We start from the raw sequence: 19426 nt of genomic DNA on the forward strand, positions 1-19426 counted from the left end.
GTGCGTCGACTCCGCTGGTGCTCTATGTTCTTCCTCGTCACTCGAGAAACCTAGGTCTCTCATGGAAGTTTTCTCCGATTTTTGTGACATTGTGGCGTAATGGGCCTGTCTTTGATTCTGGCATGTTCTTAGCATCTTGGGCAGGCGCGCTGCACAGGCCTCACATTCCTTGTCCTGGTGATTCTCGGGCAGGCAGAGGTTGCAGACATTGTGCGGGTCGCGTTGTGCATATTTGTGTTGGCACTTTAGGCAGAATTTGAAGGGTGTATTCTCCATGACCCCTACCTCACCATTTGTGGACAGAAATGTTCCTCTACCTGTCCAATGTCGATGTTCAATGATATTTCTTCGACAATCTTCTTATTTTTTGGAGTTTTTGGGGGAAAAATCAAATTTTCTTTGGCGCTTCCCGTCTTGCATCCAGACCCAACGGCGGAAAAAAGAATCTGAAGATGGCCATCACACACATCGACCTCCAGGATACCGTCTGACATCACACAGGGGACGTACCTGGCACCAATTTGTGGTCAATAGCGAACAAAACAAGAAACAAGCATTTACAATGCAATGGTTTCGCCTTTGTTAAAGTTTGAGCTTTTGGTATTGCTTTTGACAAATGGTCTTTTCTAACTTCTTTGAATTATGTTTAAAACGTTGATGTGTTTTACTTTACACAGAAATATGGATACATTTATAATGCAATTAGTTGCAGATGCACAGTGAATTAGAATACACGTTATTTCATAAAGCATGTTAGCATGTTAGTGAAGCCAGGAGTGTGAGAGAAGACAGGAGAGAGAGGGCAAGAAGGAGAGAGTGTAAGATAAAGAGAGAGGGCAAGAGGGAGAGAGATGGAGACTGAGTGCAAGAGAAGAAGTGATAGATATAGAAGTTAAGGAGAGCAGGAGTAAGAAGGAAGAGAGGTCAAAAGGAAGAGAGGGCAGGAGAGAGAGGGAGGGCAGGAAGGAAAAGAGGGAGAAAGGAGAGGGCGGGCAAGAAGGAGTGGGAGGGCAGGAGGGAAGGTAGGAGTGTGTGAGAGAGGGCAGAAAGGAGAGGATGGCAGGTAGGAGAGGGAGGGCAGGAAGGAGAAGGAGGGCTAGAGGAGGAGAGGACAGGAAGGAGAGAGAACAAGAGAGAGATGGAGGACAAGACTCTATCTCCTCTCCAATCCCAGACAGGCAGGGCGGTGATTTAACCAAAGACCAACCACTCTGCACATGGCACAACGCCAAACCATGTGGCGTTGTCTCGGTGATGGAAGGACTTCACATCCCACGTCAGAGCAGGTACTGGCTGAAAGAAAGTGCAATCAGTAAATATATCCTGAGGGTGCACCTCTGGGAGGACCAGGCAAGAGCCAGAAGCATGAGAGGTTTGGTGACATCCAGCCATACCTCTTTCAGAGACTCCAGTCTCTTGAGAAATATTGTCTTTTCTTTCTAGACAGGCACCTTCACTCTAAAAATATAGTAACAGACTGCAAAATCCTGGAGGCAGAGAGAAGGGTAAAGGGGCTTTGCTTCAAACACATAAAAATAGCTGCATGTAGCCAATGCATCTTATTTATTCAATTATTTATTTATGGCGGTCCCTTTAAACAAAGCCATATCCCATCTTTGTAGCGGCTAGTGAGCTGCGACATTTCAGTGCGCTACAAAATATCACAAATAACCTATATTATACTCCTTTTTACTTTGCTTGCAGACATTTTGTTTTTAAAATAGTGTTATTGTACTTTTGAATACCTTTCTTAAAATATTGCGATTTTCATTAATTTTATCATAGTGATGTCTAAATTGGATGAACAGCATTTCACGTATTTTTCTTTTTAAATGAAAAAAATCCTGCCACCTTAAGCAAATGGACAACGAGGCTTGAACGTGAAGTTGACCTCGCCCCCCCCTCCAAACACACACACACACACACAATTAAAAGCACCGTCCAGCATGGTGAACACACACGCCCCAATGACTTTGGACAACTCGCATTCCCAAAGAGGGTGTGTCCCATGCTCCTGTCAGAACCGGACTGAAAACAATAAACAAGCATTGGTAAAGATGTTCCCGCAGCCCCACACTGGGACACCTTGAGTCTGGACTGGCTCTTTAACTCGTGCTGCTTTGCATGCAAGGACTCTGGAGCCCAGGCGGGCAATGTTTACAGTCAACATACATGTGTGAATAGTGTTACATTCAGTTGATTTATTTGACAGCAGGTGTCAAGTAAGACACAAGTGAAGCGGCCAGTTAGGGGTTAAGTGGCAAGTGCGACAATCCATTAGAAAGGCGCTAAAAATGGAAAGAAAGCGCTGTGAAACGGGGCACCACTGCCGCCGGACCAAAACTAGGTGAACAGTATTCCTATCGCCCCCCAGGGAAAAAAAATAGAAAGGGCTTTAAACCCCTTACGCAATGACCACCATGCAGAATCGAAACAAAGAAAAGCAACATTAAACACACGGGAAGCCCCTCATTTTATCACAACACAGGACCCCCAAAGCTTCACGAAGGGACCTTCTTTTCCAGGCTACTGGGGCAATGCATATCTATTTTTTCACAAGGGGAGGGGGCACAATTTATAAGTATCTGCTAGTTGCCCCAGCGTGCTTCTAAGCGCCTTCGACATATACGCAAGCATAAACCAACCGAAGTGGGGGTGACAACCTGAAGACGCAAAAAAGCGATTTGGCCAGGGTCCCGCTCGCTTATCTAAAAGCCATCAAAAGAACCTTGACAGCCCTGGTCAACAGCTAAGCGCCTTAAAGCGGCGGCGCTATCAGAAATACAGCGCTTTTTCACGATCTGGAAAAGGCAATGGGCAGCTCTGTCATATCGCAAACTCACCATGAAGCAGCGGCGTCATACAAAGTACATGCATGAACATTCCGCAACATATTAACCATAAAAACAAACGCCATATACTTTCCAGAAACAACTGACGAAATGTCACTATTTACCCAAATGTCATGCCTGGGAGGAGGGGGCAATGAATTATCGCCCTCCGTAACAAGTTCTTCCCCCCAAGCAAGACTCTCCGGTTGTCCCATTTGCAGTGGGAGCTGTGCATCCTGGCCCGGATTTTAACAAGTGCATTCTGGGACTTGTGGTGTTGTTCTACGTTGCATATAGCGCGCACTCCAAATCACGTAAGGCAGAGAACACTTAAGGAACGGGCGACTTACTCAAGCCCAACGCGGGACACATTACAAATCTACGTGAAGAGCAAAGGGCATTAAAGTTATACCCATCCCCACCCACCTAACGAATGAAAATAAATAAAATAACAAGAAGCCGCGTGGAGGGAACGGCTCTTAAACACCAGTGGGCCAGTCACGGAGCCCCCACCAGCCCTCCTTAAATTACCGGGCGGTTCGTGGGGGACTCCGGTCCTTTCTCCTGTGTGGCGGTAGCGCTTTGCGGGGCTCTCTCAGCACATGAGAGCCCCGCCTTCACAATGCTCCCGGCCCGCTACCTGTTCCCCCGGTCCCCCATCTCGGGACCGGGCCGTCAATGGCTCGCGCTGTTTGTTTCTTTTTCCCTGGCGGCAGCGAGCAGCCAATCGGTGCGCGGCGGTAGGTGGGACTTCCCTCCAAATGCGGAAGTCCCGCCCCGCGTCAGGCACCGTAGTGCCTGGCTTCCTGTTTTGCGGCGCTCGGGCCGCGGCGGTGATTCTCGGGCATTTAAGAGGGGTGGACACCCTCGAGACCAAAAGTAAACAGTGAAGCGAGGTGGGCACTCGCAAAGGGCGCCATAATCGGGGTGGCACCCGTCAATTAAGAATAAAGTGCAACGAAGCACTCGGGGGTACCAAATTACTGCAAACCCCGGAATCCAATCACCACACGGCAACAGTGGTGACGCTGCGCCGCACGGGCCAATCCCGTCGCGGCGTTTGGTGAGGGGGCTCGGCTCTCCCGTCCAATCGGAGAGCAGCGGGCTCGTTTTCGGTCGCGTTGCTACCGGCAAGGTACGGGGCCCTTTGTCGGGGGTTTACTGATCCCGGGTTGCGGTGGTGAAGCTGCACACAGGTTATTTTAGTGCGCTCTGCTCGGGGAAGGCTCACAAACCTTCAGTCTGCACCAAACACGTGTCGATGGATTCGGGGGCGTTCCCGGCGTCGCGTGACGTCGGCAAAAGCCAAAGAATCTCGGGAACGCCCCCGTGTCTGGTCCGGCATTGATGGACAGGCCCCTCGTCCAATGGCTAGGCTCCATTTATGGAGCTAGCCAATGGGACGGGGGGCGTGTTCCATAGTGCTTACTGTACTCAATAGATTTCTCTGGAGGAGGAGCCTAACGGCTCCTTTCCCCAGCGAAACCTAAAAAGAAACAAAACAAAAAAAGGCACAAAGACAAATCCGGACCCAACCACTAGATGGCGGAATAATGCACAGCATGTGAATCCAGAAAAGGATTCACGCTGTAAAACCTAGATGCCACCTGGAGGGGGCGGGAAAGCTGCATATGGTGTGGGGGCGCCTTCCTGTGACTGGGTACTGGGGGAAACATCCTTTACCACGCATCACTTACAATGCGGCATGTTACATTGCAGTTTTGACTATGCAAGTCGTTATATCGACTTCCACTGGAGGGCGCTCTAGACCAAGGAATAGTGTAAATTACTATTCCAACACCTTCCCTACTGTATGTAGCCTGGAGTTGGAATAGTAATTGACAGTGTCCCTATGTCCAGCACCCTCCAGCGCATGTGGACGTAACGACTTGCGTTGTCAGGACCGCATTGTAACATACCGCGTTGTAATAGAACGCGTTGTATCATCATACATCCGGTACTGGTCCCAGGTTAACCTGAAAGATATTACGGACTGTAGCATTGATGTTTTGCCTAGGGATTGCATACTAGGGCTTTCTAGCATCCGGCCCAAAAAGAAACTGACATCCTGCTTCATAGACCTGGCTCAGATCAAGTGCCACATAACGCTTTGGTAGAGGGTGGTGACTGCACCGCAGGTAGACAGATGGCAGGCCAAAGGGGGAGTGTTTCTTCGAGACATTAGGAAGGGCATTCGCAGAGCCTGGAAGAACGTAGAAGAGGCCATAAGAGAGAGTATGGCTATTGAGAATAACGCCTCAGGCGCATGAAGGCTTAAACCCTCACCCCCAGCTGGTACTGAGGCATGAACTTTGGATGACAGTAAGTTAAGTCCACCCTATTCTAACCATGGGACTGATTGAGAATTTAAAATAATAACTGACACTAAGCAGCCACAAAAAGGCACTGGACGAACCCCGCTGGTCAGGGCATCCTAGCGCAGTGGCCACCTGCGCCTCTCTTTCACCATTGTTCTATCGTGTGACACAAGACACCGTGGCCATGCGAGATCTGGAAGGGACGGGGGTAGATGGAAATCTTGTAACGTCTCGTACAAATTTTTAACTGTTGCTAGATTCTAATCATGACATGTAACTATTGGCATGCACTACTGTATTGTGGTAACCTAGGCAGATTGATTAATTGCTATCTGCTTACAAGCTCAGTGACATTCTATCAAATTCAATAAAGTATGTTTGAAAAAATATAGACCCGACTGTAGGCAACAGTTTACACTGTCCCACAGTTTATCGCAGTTACTAAATCTCCTTCAGCCACTCCACCGGACTACACTGGACAGATCACAGCTGCGTCCACTTCAACTTCAGAAGAACCACGACCCACCACCACCCACAGCAGGTTCCCCGCAGAAGCTGGAGCAAGATCACCGCTGACCAGCTCACCACCACCCTCAGCCAAAACCCGCCCACCAACACGACGGACCCCAACGAAGCAGCCCGCAACCTCACACAGTGGCTCACAAACTGGGCCGACGAACTCGCACCACTGAAGAAACCTCCCAGCAGACCCGGCAGCAGGAAAGCCTTGTGGTTTACCAACGACCTCAAAAACTAAAAAAAAACTGCCGCACCCTCGAGAAAGGCTGGCGCCACGACCAGACAGCAGAACACATGACCCCGCCCTCAAGAACGCCACCCGCAAACACCACCAGCTGATCCGCACCACCAAGAACGACTGGACAACAACACCCACAACAGCAAGGAACTCTTCAGCATCATTAAAGAGCTCTCCAACCCCAGCGCCTGCAACAACGACATCACACCCTTGCAAGACCTTTGCGACTCACTCGCCTCATTCTTCCACCGCAAGATCGCCGACATACACAACAGCTTCCACGTGCTGACCACGCATCCAACCACCGAACCAGCACCCCCCACCACCACCCTTTGCACCTGGACCCCCGTCAGCACCAAAGACACCACCCGCCGGATGAACACCATCCACTCCGGATCCCCAACCGACCCCTGCCCTCACCACATCTTCAACAAAGCCGATTCGATCATTGCACCCCAACTCCGGGACATCATCAACAGCTCCTTAGCATCCGCCACCTTCCCGGAGAGCTGGAAACATGCCGAGCTGAGCGCCCTCCTGAAGAAACCCACCGCGGACCCCACGGAACTCAAGAACATCCGCCCCATCTCGCTCCTCCCCTTTCCAGCCAAAGTCATCGAGAAATCCGTCAACAGACAACTCTCCGCCTTCCTCGAGACCAACGGATCCCTCGACCCCTCACAGTCCGGCTTCCGAGCAAACCACAGCACAGATACCGCCCTCATCGCAGCCACCGACGACATCAGGTCCTTGCTCGACAACGGGGAAACTGCTGCCCTCATCCTCCCGGACCTCTCTGCAGCCTTCGACACCGTATGCCACCGCACCCTGATACAGCGCCTCAGCAACACCGGAATCCAAGGAGCAGCACTGGAGTGGATCATCTCGTTCCTCACCGGAAGAACTCAGAGAGTCTGCCTCCCCCCCTTCCGATCCGCGGCCACCACAGTCATCTTCGGCGTTCCGCAAGGATCCTCACTCAGCCCCACCCTCTTCAACGTCTACATGAGCCCTCTCGCAGCCATCGCACGGCAACACAACCTCAACATAATCTCCTACGTCGACGACACCCAGCTGATTCTCTCCCTCACCAACGACCCCGTCACCACCAAAGCCAACCTCCAGGAAGGAATGAAAGACGTCGCAGAATGGATGAAGATCAGCCGTCTGAAACTGAACTCAGACAAGACGGAAGTCCTCATCCTCGGACCTTCTCCCTCCGCCTTGGACGACTCCTGGTGGCCCCCTGCCCTGGGCACCGGACCCAAGCCAAAGGACCACGCACGCAACCTGGGCTTCATCCTGGACTCCGCCCTCATGATGACCAAGCAAGTCAACGCCGTCTCGTCATCCTGCTTCAACCCTCTGCGCATGCTCAGAAAGATCTTCCGATGGATCCCCACCGAAACCAGGAAGACGGTCACCCAGGCCCTCGTCACCAGCCATCTGGACTACAGGAATACCCTCTGTGCTGAAACCACAGCCAAACTCCAGAAAAGACTCCAGCGCATTCAGAACGCCTCAGCACGACTCATCCGGGACATCCCTCGCCACAGCCACATCTCTGCCCACCTGAAAGACCTGCACTGGCTCCCCGCCAACAAGAGGATCACGTTCAGACTCCTCACCCACGCACACAAGGCTCTCCACGACAAGGGCCCAAAGTACCTCAACAGCCGCCTCACATTCTACACACCCACCCGCCAGCTCCGATCTGCCAGCCTCGCCCTCGCCTCCGTCCCACGAATTCGCAAATCCACCATCGGAGGAAGATCCTTCTCCTACCTGGCAGCCAAGACATGGAACTCCCTCCCCACTCACCTACGGCTGACCCTGGACCATCTCTCCTTCAGGAAACAACTCAAGACCTGGCTGTTCGAGCAGTAGCGACCCCCCCCCCCTCAGCGCCTTGAGACTCTTACGGGTGAGTAGCGCGCTATACCAAGTTTGTTGACTGATTGATTGATTGATCAGTGTATCGCAAATAAAACCATCTCATAATTATGTTTAGTACTTTTGTTGTGTGTTGGTAATGAAGTACTGTTCTTTTACAAGCAAAGTACTGGAAGGAGCATGGTTTATTTTTTACTATCATATAATTATAGAGCTCGGAGTCTCTAATCACACAATACCTCCCTAAGTAAGGCTTGGATATCCTGAGATTCAAGTGTTAAAGGGGTGTTACTTGGAGCTCAGTTTTAGGCTCCATAGTAATATTAAGCTCTAGGACACAAGCTGTAACAGGCTTTGATGTTCATTCTTTGAGCCCAGTTATCCCTGACTGCCCTCGGAGTTCTGAAACATTTCCCACAAACACAAGTGAATATCCTTCCTGAAACAAATTGTTAGGATCCACTTGCATCCAACTAGAATTTTACAAACAAAATTCAGAAACGTTTATTACAAAATTAACACAGCTGTTCAATGATGAGAGAGAAAGTGGGAAGCATTGATTATGTGATAACAATCATAAAATAAGATGATGGTGGAAACAAATATGAAGGTGCGATAGGTTGATTATGCTATGATCTCAGAATTCTAACCAGTAAAATAGGCCAAACAGCTGTTGCACTTCTACGATTTTATTACTGGATCAGAAAGGAACTTTTCAAAAGAGGCCCATTTGCCTCAATCTATTAAGATTATACAGCATAACAGCTACGGTCTTGGAAAAGAATGAGGGAAAAAACGACCAAAACACATACAACAAGGTAACAGATAAAGTGAAACAATGTAAGAATGGACAAGAGGAGAATCCAATTGCTTTCAGAGGGAGGGAAACAAGTTTCAGAACAGGAAGGGAAACCATATTAGAAAGGACTGTTGCGTACAAGGCTGAGGTGTACTGTCAAGTATGTGGTATTCCAGTACGGGCATAAGCACAGAAGTGTGAGCAGATATTCAGGCGTGAGGTAAACTGAAGAACTGAATTTAGGAAAGTGTTAAAATGCTAGCAAGGAGTTTCACTGGTAGAGCAAACATTGATATCCATTAGCTGGAAAATCAAGAGGTGCTACAGATCAGAATAACGTTTTTTTGGTGAAACCTCCACCAGTCAAAAATGGAGTAGCTGAATGTGCGGTGCAGACTTCTGTTGATCTTACTGCTTCAACACCACAATGGGGGAGGGCGTGCACTATGGCAATATTTATTTGAACAGCACTTGCAACACATTTTTTAGCCATTTCATACCACATTAAATAATTGCTGCTAGTTTTACTTTACTCTAAAGTATACCTTTCATAAATCTTAAAAGGTTGATAAGCCGAATCATCTGTGTTGAATCAAACTTGTTCCCCTTTGATTGCCCAAAAACAACAGCAGAAGTGCACACATGAGTGCCCAATCTGGCCAATGCATTGCATTGGTGTAGTTGCTTGGGCGTTATATAAATAACAAGGCATGTTTCAGGACAAGAATGGAGTGCACCGGAAGAGAAATGAGTTACTATTATTCTTATAACAAGAACAGATTGCTAGAGTCAGAGGGAACCAAGGATTGCCAAATGTCTAAAAATAACAAAACATTGCACAGTTTCGCAGTCTGGCAGTACCTAATACGCGTCAGTCCCTAGAGAGACAATATTATGTCTCCCCAGAGGGCTAGCTATACGAAACATTCAACAGCTAGTCAAATGACAAAAACCATCAGCCACTGAATTAAATTGTGCGGACCTTAAGGCGTATAGAAGACTAAATTAAATGTTTAGTTAATTTTCATGGAAGCATGTACATGGCGAAACTGAATAGCAAGATAATGGGAGTGACATTTGAGGAACAAAAAATACAAACCTAGACTATTCTGTCCACCAACAGCAAATATTTTGTCTTTTACGAACACCAACCCATGGTTCTTTCTTGCATCATTCATCATGCTCAGTTCAGTCCATCTGGAATAAACAGAAAAGAGACCCTGTAATGTGCAGTAATCTTAATTGGCTTCAGACTACAAAACTACTTTAGGTTCTAACCAAGCACTACTAGCTAGTAAAGACAATGGAAGAGTGGGCAAATTTACTGTGATTATAATGCGTTCAAGGGAAAGAAGGACCAAGTGCCAGATATGGAAGACAGATTCTCACTGGATACATATGCACACCACCCATATTTAGGAACAAGAGGCACTCAGGAATGACGTTCTATTTAATCAGTTTCTTTTTCTACTCAGAGGAAGAGCAGGTGCAGAGGGGAGTAAGGGATGACAGACGTTTGCACTCAAATCCCCTCAGAAACAAACACAGGTATAGGCAGGAGCTGAAATAAAGATGCAAGGTGCACAAACTGAAAGTGCGGACAAGGAGACAGCTGTCATGGCCAAAGAGCAAATGATCCCTTGAAGGTGAGATTCTTGCAACTTAATAGTGAAACAAACACCTTCTAAAAAGTGTCTAAATTCAGCATTGATCACATAGTTCAAACCCCCTAAAAATATTTCTCACATCCACAGAGAGCTTAAAAAAATGCAAACTGTATTCTATTAGTATGGTTAACTTTACATAACCCTTGCGAGGAGGCCTGAAGAACTTTCTGGGTGGTCCAACTGTAAGGACAGGAAGCCCACCGGTTTGTATCAGGTCCTTAGATGACTGTAAGGAAGTTTGTATTTTGGCCTTAGTGAGACATGGTAGGTGAGGTGTATCACGTTTGCAACAGACTGGTGGAAGCAACAATGCGCCCACAACTGCTTCACTAACGTATTGGGTGCAGAGGAGTGTGAGAATAGTTGCGGTCTTACATACAGGTACTACTGACTCTACTGTAAACAGTAGCAAATGTAGAACTTGAAGTTGATATGTGTCAGATGGATACACTAGAGAATTTGGAGATCCATCTAGCAACAGCAGTCTCCTTGGCTACAACAGGTTCCTGTTACCTTACCAATTCCCCCCCTGTACTGCAAATCATTCCTCTTCGACTTCATAGCTTCTCCTCCACACAGCAGAACCATATGGGCCACGAGGTTGAGGGTATTACCTTCACCTGGGTTCACCGTTTGTTCTTAGGGTCTTTTGTAGTCAGCGGATATTCCTCTCACTCACCCACTTGACATCCACTGCTACTCACAAAGCCCATAGAAAAATGTTACTTACCCTAAAACCATCAGTTCGTAGTGTCTAGTGCTGCATATTCACATGCTCTGCATATTCCCATTATTTAGTGCCCATCTAGTGTTAAAAGCGTATATTTGCAAGTTATTTTACTTAGATGTTGATTTTGAGACACAAGGCATGTTGTGATTCCACCCTTAGCCAATAATACACCAGGACTAACACTCCAACTCAAGATTGTTTTTTGGTCAGTGGGGGAGTAGTGTAAGTAGAGTGAAGAGTCTGAGGAGACAAAACAGCAGGTACTGAGTAGTGTAGAATAAAACAATAGCGAAGACCTCTTTGAGCATTGCTTGCGCCCAGGGAGGAGGATGGCTTCATTTGAACCCACAGCACTACATACAACAAACAGATGGCTACAGAGTAAGTAATATTTTTTTCGTTCATAGCACGAGTGGCTGTGGGTACATGTGGTCTACATAGAGCACAAAGCAATTTCTCCCCTAAGCGACGGCTAGTGAGTGAATGATGCAGATGTTTGAAACAACATTCTCAGCACTGTTTGGCCAACTAAAGGCTGCTGATGGGCTTTAATGTCCACACAGTAATGTTTAGTGAATGTGTGTTGAATTGGCCATGTAGTAGCCTTACACATTTTAGCTATTGGAATGTTTTCTAAGAAGTCTAGTGAGAGCTGCATTACAGTTCCAGGCATGCACCAGAGGCATCCTTAGATGGATGACTTATAATGCCATCCATGAGGGCCTTGACAATTGGAATCATACAAAGGGATGAACGATCTCTGTTTTGCATATAGGCTGCTACTACAGCTAGATGTAAATGGATAGAAGTCTGTGCCAATCCCAATTTTTACAAATAGAATAAATGATGTCCTGTAGAGAGACTTTGAGCGGGTCTATGTGCTGATCAATTCAACAGTTGCCAAATATTTTCCACTTAGCTGAAAGACAGGCACATGTCGTATATGCGCCTCACCCAAGATCTGCATACACTCCTACAGAAGTTTCAGATGACCACACTCCAATACCTTAGGTGCCTCATAGCTACATTCAGCTGTTTGAGATCTGGCTGTCTGAACGGACCTGATGCTGAATCAGAAGAGCAGGCTCAGCAGCAGGATCAAGGTTATGTGTCCCATGTTGATATTACTAGGATGAGGGTTACTGACACTTATTTTCCATGGCATGTAGGGTATCAGGGGAAGTGAAGGGGAAGCACAAGCAAATATCCCAGACCAGTTCATCCAAAGTATATTGCCCAAGGACTGTGGGTGCTGGTACCTAAGTGAAGTTTTGGCTATTTTGCATTCCATGCGGTGGCAAAAACAATTGATGGTGGGAGTGCCCAATTAGGGCAAAGTATTTTTGGAAGATTCATCTCCGACTCAAACGTGTAGATGCCCCCTGCTTAGTAGGACAGCAAAGCCACAGACAACACCTGGCAAATGTTTCTCTAGGAGGTGGATGTTGGGCTAAATAGTGCAATGACAGGTGTCCTGGGCCACTGCAGACAGATGGAGTGAGTAAATTTCCCAATGTTTCTCCTCTTTATGCAGCAACTTCAGCCCTCAACCGTACCTCGCCACAACTCAAATTCCATCATGTCCAATTAATTAATCCTGACCTCGTGGACGGCCGCCGCCAATTTGAAAATCACTGCTACCATGAAGACCATGCACTCGGGGCTCCATGTGAACCTGGTCTTCACCGAAGATTTCCTACTTATCAGCAAAGCACTAAAATTCATCCTCAGTGTCTCCATCAATTCAGCCACATTCCAGGCGACCTGGCGGTATGCCAAAGTCATGCCTCTGTTTAAGAAACCATCCGCTATCCCAGCCGCACTTTCCAACTACATGAACGTTTCCATTCTATAATATTTGGCAAAGGTCTTAGAGAAACTAATCAACAGATGCCTCACCGACCACCATCAGCTCCTCAACACCACGCAGTCCAGATTCAGGCCCAAACACAGTACAGAAAGAACACTCATCCCTGCCACAGATAGCATCCGCATTATCCTTGACAAAGGAAACATGGCAGTCCTCTCTGCAGCATTTGACACAGGTCTCACACCACATCATCATAATGCTCCAGCGGGTCCTGACAGAGCTGCTGTTGGAGATACTCATCCGAGAGGCGGCATAGATGTCTTCGCTGCTTCTCAGGCCTGATGCTTACCGGACGTAGACGAGTCCAATGCAAATCTGATTTTGGGCTTCAAAATTATTTTGTCTTCTGTAACCAGTTCCTGACCCCTTTTCTGATGGGCTTCAGGGAGCTGTCTGGTTAGCTTCCTCAACCCCTCCTAGAGATGTTTTTTTGATCTGGAGGGTAGTCAGAGCAAAATGGTAATTCTCCATAGTGTGGCCCCCTCCACAGCCACATGATTGCCAGCGGCATCAATCCTATTACTCTCCTTATCTGAGGAGCAGCATTCTATGTGGACAGGGCTGAGGATCTTTTTCTGGCAATATAAACCACTTGTGAGTCAAGCAGGACCTGGCCTGTGATGTATACCGAGTTGGTGAGGCCTGTTTTACACTTGTTTGCACTAGAGGTTAGAACGTTAGCTTTGACTAGGTTTTTAAAATTCTTTTAAGGTCTTGAGCATGCTGAAGAGCATAGGAAAGTAAAGAATCAAACTTTCTGTCTTGGACAGAAACCCCACTTTTGTTTAACTGTGTTGTATGTGGTACTGTTGTCAGAGGGGAAGCATTGAATGGGTGGGAGGCTATGTCTGGGTCCTTCGGCGAGTTGACCCGATAGTTCTCCCAGGGATGATCTCTCTCCCTGGGTGGCCTCACTGGCTTGCTCGAGTTAGAGTGCCCTGAATCAGAGGAGCAATGTGGGGAGACTGGGGAGGCGGGGTGTAAGCATTAGGAGGAGATGCGGCCTACAGGCCAAAGCTGTCGACTTTGGAACTTGGGAACCAGGTTCAAATCCCTGTATTGGCACAAAATCCTGTTATTCTAGGCAAATCACATAAGCTCCACTGTTATGAACCCTGGTGCTGACCTTTTACCTAGTTAGGTGTCAAATAAATGTTGTGTGGTTTTCTTAGAAAACTAGCCATGATTATTATGCAGGAAGATTCTTAGTATCACAGCGGGATTCGTTTACTTCGCTCAATGAGAATTATAATTATAATTCTCATTGAACGAAACGCATTAGCTGGAGTCTGTTTTAGGACACCATTGCAATAAAAGAATTAAATACAAAGGAACTTTTGTCTGTTTATATCATTTGGAACAAGACCACGCAGTGGTGCACCTCTTCAAAACCATTCATTTCTTGATCTGCCTCGCAGTTTGCACATAACAGCGGCAGGTGCAGGAGTTGTATGTGCATGCATTCACCGACTATTTGATTGTTACAGGAGGAAGTTAGCAGTGCAGTGTGGCGTTCATAGTCCGCCGTTGGTCTGTCCTTTTGCATACAGAACAGATGTGCTCCATTCTTGGGTCAAATTCCCACCTGCATATACACACACACATACATATCATTCTTACACTCCGGATTAAACACCTGAAGAATACTCTCTATACGAAGATGTATACGTTCTGTTAACTTACCAAGAGCATAGAAAATGGTTTAAAGGTGCCCTCCCACATACTACAGATAAAGTGAGACTCGGTCCACTCAGCGAGATCGAGTGACTTGGCCAGGTTTAGCTGCTTACAAACCGCATCCAGAGATAGATACACTACAAGCAGCAGATTTATGTCCACTTCACAAAGAAATAATAGAGCTTTACAGAAATCTCACACAGTTCATTTTGAGAACACTCACACTTCAACCTACAAGGGTCACTCCAGTATGTCAACTACAAGGGACCGCAACTAAAATCACCCCACAAACGCTGAACGCGATTATGGAAAGAATGTCCACTAAACATGAGCAAATACCATTCTGGACAGCACAGAAAATAGCACCGCTTGAGGCAGTGTTTCCAGGCACATGCCGCAATAAAAACACAGAATACTGACAGTATGCTTGCCAATGCGGATAGCTCCCCAATAGAGAGATTGTACCACTTGGAGTACAGTCTTTACTGCTGTCTATACCAGAACTCATGGTACCCCCTCAATAGCAGTCATACAAGAAGTATTGAAACAAATACAGAATGAGTACGATGCAGAACCTGCCCTGGACTTAGGGATGAAGTTGATAGGCAATTTTGCCCTGGTTTCTATAATTATTTATTATAAAATGGGAGGCAGCAGCGGTGGCTATACGCCAAAGCCTGAGGGAATACACTCCTGCACAACAGGAGCAAGAGTTACCTAAAATTATCGGAGAGACCTATTCTTCACTGGGAAGAGACAATTTGGGAGCTAGGTCTGTGAAACCACAATTAATGGGTAATCCTGAAAAGGATAACTCCAAGCAAGCACCCAACTCTTCTATAAAGAAATGGATAATAAACAATCAAAAACAAGCAGGATAAATCACAATCACGGGGTGGGACTACTCAACAGGAGCTCTCTGACAGGAAATATAACCTGAGAAATCGTGATAAGATTAAAGAACCTGACAGGTATCAGGATACTGATACAGGTTCCTCTCATTCCTTTCAGGGTTCATCAAAAAAACTCAGAGAGGGACGGACGGTCAGAATGCAGATTGGAAGAGCGAGAAAAGCCAAGAGACACACATTGCACTTCAGAGTATGTTATCAAAAAAGAAGATAAACCCAAAAGTAAACCTCAATTTAAAAAGAAAAAAGTAGCTGGCCTTAAAATAAGACATGCCCAGGCTACTTAGGACTCAACTTCTAAACAGGGAATGGGCTATGACGATGCTAGACAGTGCAGCAGAAGTAACAATAGCTGCCCAAAACCTGATGGAATTTCTGGTGACAGCAGCGTTGAATGAACATATAACGTTGGAAACACCTGAAACTAGGTTAAGTGTCCTGCATCAGTTATATGAAATAACACTCCAAATGGAGGGGGACATATCCAGGAAAGTGACGGGTCTCTTCTGGGAGAACCTGACTTTTGGATACAATATCCTATTGGCTGGAAAAGATTTGTCACTTGAATTTGTTATGGACTGCCCTAAAGGAGAAGCAGTAATATTACCAGCCTTCTCAGACCTCGTTCCAGAATCACTAAAACATTCATATGCGCAGAAGTGGGCAGTAGGGCTAGCTCCCGCATTATACCGCAATCATGTAGGGTGGTATGCTGAGTCACCTAACCATGAAATCCCAGTTAAAACTACACCTACACCACGAAGGCAGCACCCAATAAAACATGTTGCAAAGAAACAAGTCAGGGAGATATTTGATCAACTTGAATATGAAGGTGTGATTGAGAATTACACTTTGTTCATGAATAATCCTTTGCTTCCTGGAACGAAACCCGGCAATTCATACAGTGTAGTTTTAGACTACAGGCATTTAAACACAAGCACAAAAACATTTGCAGTACAGAATGCACACTGTGCTGAATTGATGAATAACATCATGCGGAATAAATATAAGACAACACTAGATATCTCAAATGGATTCTTAGGCCAAAATATAGAGCCTGAAAGCAAATATTTGACAGCATTTTTGGCCCTCGGCTCTTAAAGCCAATTCTGTAGACTGTCCCAAGGATATAAGAATAGATCCGGGATGTTCTCAGCAAAGGTATCAGAGTTACTTTAACATTTTGATAAGGAGGCATTGTCCTATGTAGATGATATTTATCTGAAAGACGATGAATTATTGGATCATTTGAACAGGGTAAACAACATCATTCTGGGATTCATCTCAGAGGACTACAAATTTAACTTAAGAAAAATCCAAAGTTGTCCACCTCAATGTCCTAGGTTTGGCTCTCAAGTCAAGGGAAAAGCCTAGCAGCATTTTTTTTTAGAAAAATGCGTGCTGATCCAACCTTCAAAAAGTATGAAAAACTTATAACCCATTTTAGGACTCCTACATTTTGACAGAGCATACATTTTGGATTATGCAGAAAAAGTGAGACCTTTCTACGACATAATTAGCCCTGATTTTTCGGTCCAACACACACGGGTAAACACCACGAATTTGGTGATCCGTGTAATAGCAGGTCAATCAGGGTACACTTACCTTTCCTTCAATGAAGGCGAAACAGTACCCATTGCATTCAAATCCCATTTGTATACAAACACTGAAATGCGTTTTGCATCTACAGAAAAAAAACGAACACTGTACTGCTGTACTGCTGTAGTGAGGGAAAGAGCACTCGCTCAGGGGAAGAAGATAATTGTGGTGCCTCCGGTAGAGGCTGTTACCAAAGCAAACGTTCCAAATATGAAAGCTCTGCATCCGCTATTGATACAATGGACTAATTCACTCACTGCAACAGATGTAGACTACAAATTTCATTTTACATGAAAAATGCTGGGGTGGCTTGGCGAGCCAAGATGGCGTTTGCACTCTAATGGTGGTCCGGACCCCTCAGAGATCCACCACCATTCTGACTTTCCTCCAGTGAATTCCACTCAGCGAAGGCACCTGTAGCCTTGAGGTGCACTCCCCTGTAACAGCCCTGGGACCGAACGAGCACCTGAGGGAATTTAGGAGACTGTTGGCGGCACCTCAAGGAGCAGCCTGAGCTGAGTCAAAATGGCAGCGGGTTGCCTGCTTCCTAGAGGCTAGCCTCATGAGCCTGACGGGAGGTGTCTCACTGTAGTGTGGGGAGCCGGAGACCCTGTTGATCGATGGGCTCCATGCCACTCCCAACTGCTGCTTTGAAGACCTGCAAGCGCTGCAACGCCTAAGATGGCAGCTGGTGGCTGAAAGGAGCTGCTGGGACCGGCTCGAACACCTATGATGAGGACTGTGGACGCTGCTGCAATCACTCGTTCTAGCACAAGGATAGATGGGCAGATAATGGTAGCTATCATCGCTACTCATATCATGGTGTATAGAGGCAGATCTTATAAGGCTTACTTGGAAAAGCAAGTGGCTCATGTGCTTAGACTTCACACATATTTCTAGACTGCTTGAAGATTCATGGGTTGGGTACTATAATTCCATAATGAAGCCAGACTGTAACAATTATATTCAATTAAAAACTATTCAAGGAATTCAGTTAGCATCTGATTGCTGGACAGCATAAGTGTGGGATACATGGACGTTTAAGTTATAGGTGTATATTCATGATGTTCATGGGCTTCGTGACCTAATAGTACTTAGCAACACAACATTGATGAACAAGTATGTAAACAAAGTATTGAGTATTTCTAGTGATGCCATCCATGATGACAATGTTGAGGTGATATGTCATTTGCGATGTCACCTATGATATCTTTTGTGAGGTCATGAGCAGTGAACTGGAAGCTTATCATGGTTAACCATAACAGTCGAATTGCAGTATTTTTCAGCACGCAAACTTATTTTCCAGTGAATTTCTGCTTTTTCCAAACAAACGTTCAACAATTACCAGATAAAGAACACTATAGTACACATTGTAGCAAGAAAAGGTTTTGGATAAACAAAGGCAAAGAACATGAGTTACATACGTTTCTGTTGCTGGGTCGTAAACTTCACAGGAATTTAGGACTCTTCCCGAGACGTTGTTTCCTAAGCTGCCACCACAAACATAGATAAGTCCATTCGCTTCCACCATCCCATGACTGCAGCGCTGAGTCAGCATGCTTGGCTTTGAGTGCCAGCTTTCAGTTCTGGTATCATAACATTCAAAGAGGTATAAAGCTGAATTTCCTATAAAAATACAAACAGACAGACGTTTAAGGGTAACAATAGAGGTTTGCATTTATTTATACATAGATGAGTCCTCTGCCTACCTCCATCACTTGGCCATGATTAACTGTACTTTATTCAGCATCATGTACTTAAAGCGATTACCAAGCACACCGATAGTCACCAGTTCTAATTACCAGGCTTGCTTTTCTGTTCCAACACATTACTTTTCATCTCCAGTTTATGGATTCAAAATTTGCACAAAATGGTAGAGACCAAAAATCAATACTCAACAGCTATTTTGGTGAAATGTGAGAAATGTGCAGACAACCTGCCATCGATGAAGTAGGGATGTTTAGCGCAAATGTTTCACAGAGCAACAGATGGATGCACATTAGACTCGGGTGACTGCCCACCCCAGAGACGCTCTGCTGCCCGACTTCCACATCGCCTGCCCTGATTGAGCTCCTAACCACCCCCACATCGCCTGCAACAAAGAGCGCTTCGATGATTACATAGCGCCTGGTATCGTTGGCTTATTTATTTATTGCTGCCCTGCATTACGGTATTTTGGCTGATCTGTGTGTTACTGTCAGCTGTGCTTCGATTACGCTGCCATTTTGTTGTGCTGTTTACTTCTGCCCCGTGTCTCCTCCCAGCTCCCGCCTCCCAGCTGACCCTCCCACGCTCCGCCCCCCTCCACTCTCCATTTATGACCAATGTCCCAACGCGCTGCGGCCGCGCCGAAGGTGCGCCAAAGGTAAGCCCG

At 46.3% G+C, this 19426-nt stretch overlaps 1 protein-coding gene across 3 annotated transcripts in view; it reads right to left on the reverse strand.

Annotated features, from left to right (window-relative positions):
• The window catches only part of KLHL7 (kelch like family member 7), a 378349-nt gene that overhangs the window by 63424 nt on the left and 295499 nt on the right, over window positions 1–19426 (reverse strand). For all 3 annotated transcript variants that reach the window (XM_086941766.1, XM_086941765.1, XM_086941767.1), the window contains exons 9-10: window positions 18477–18678; window positions 9698–9795 (exon numbers count right to left, since the gene is read on the reverse strand). In XM_086941766.1, the coding sequence (XP_086797892.1) occupies window positions 9698–9795; window positions 18477–18678 (300 nt within the window). The remainder of the gene's footprint in view (window positions 1–9697; window positions 9796–18476; window positions 18679–19426) is intronic.

This window comes from Lissotriton vulgaris, chromosome 10 (assembly GCF_964263255.1).
Source record: "Lissotriton vulgaris chromosome 10, aLisVul1.2, whole genome shotgun sequence".
In the NCBI taxonomy this organism is placed as follows: Eukaryota; Metazoa; Chordata; class Amphibia; order Caudata; family Salamandridae; genus Lissotriton; species Lissotriton vulgaris.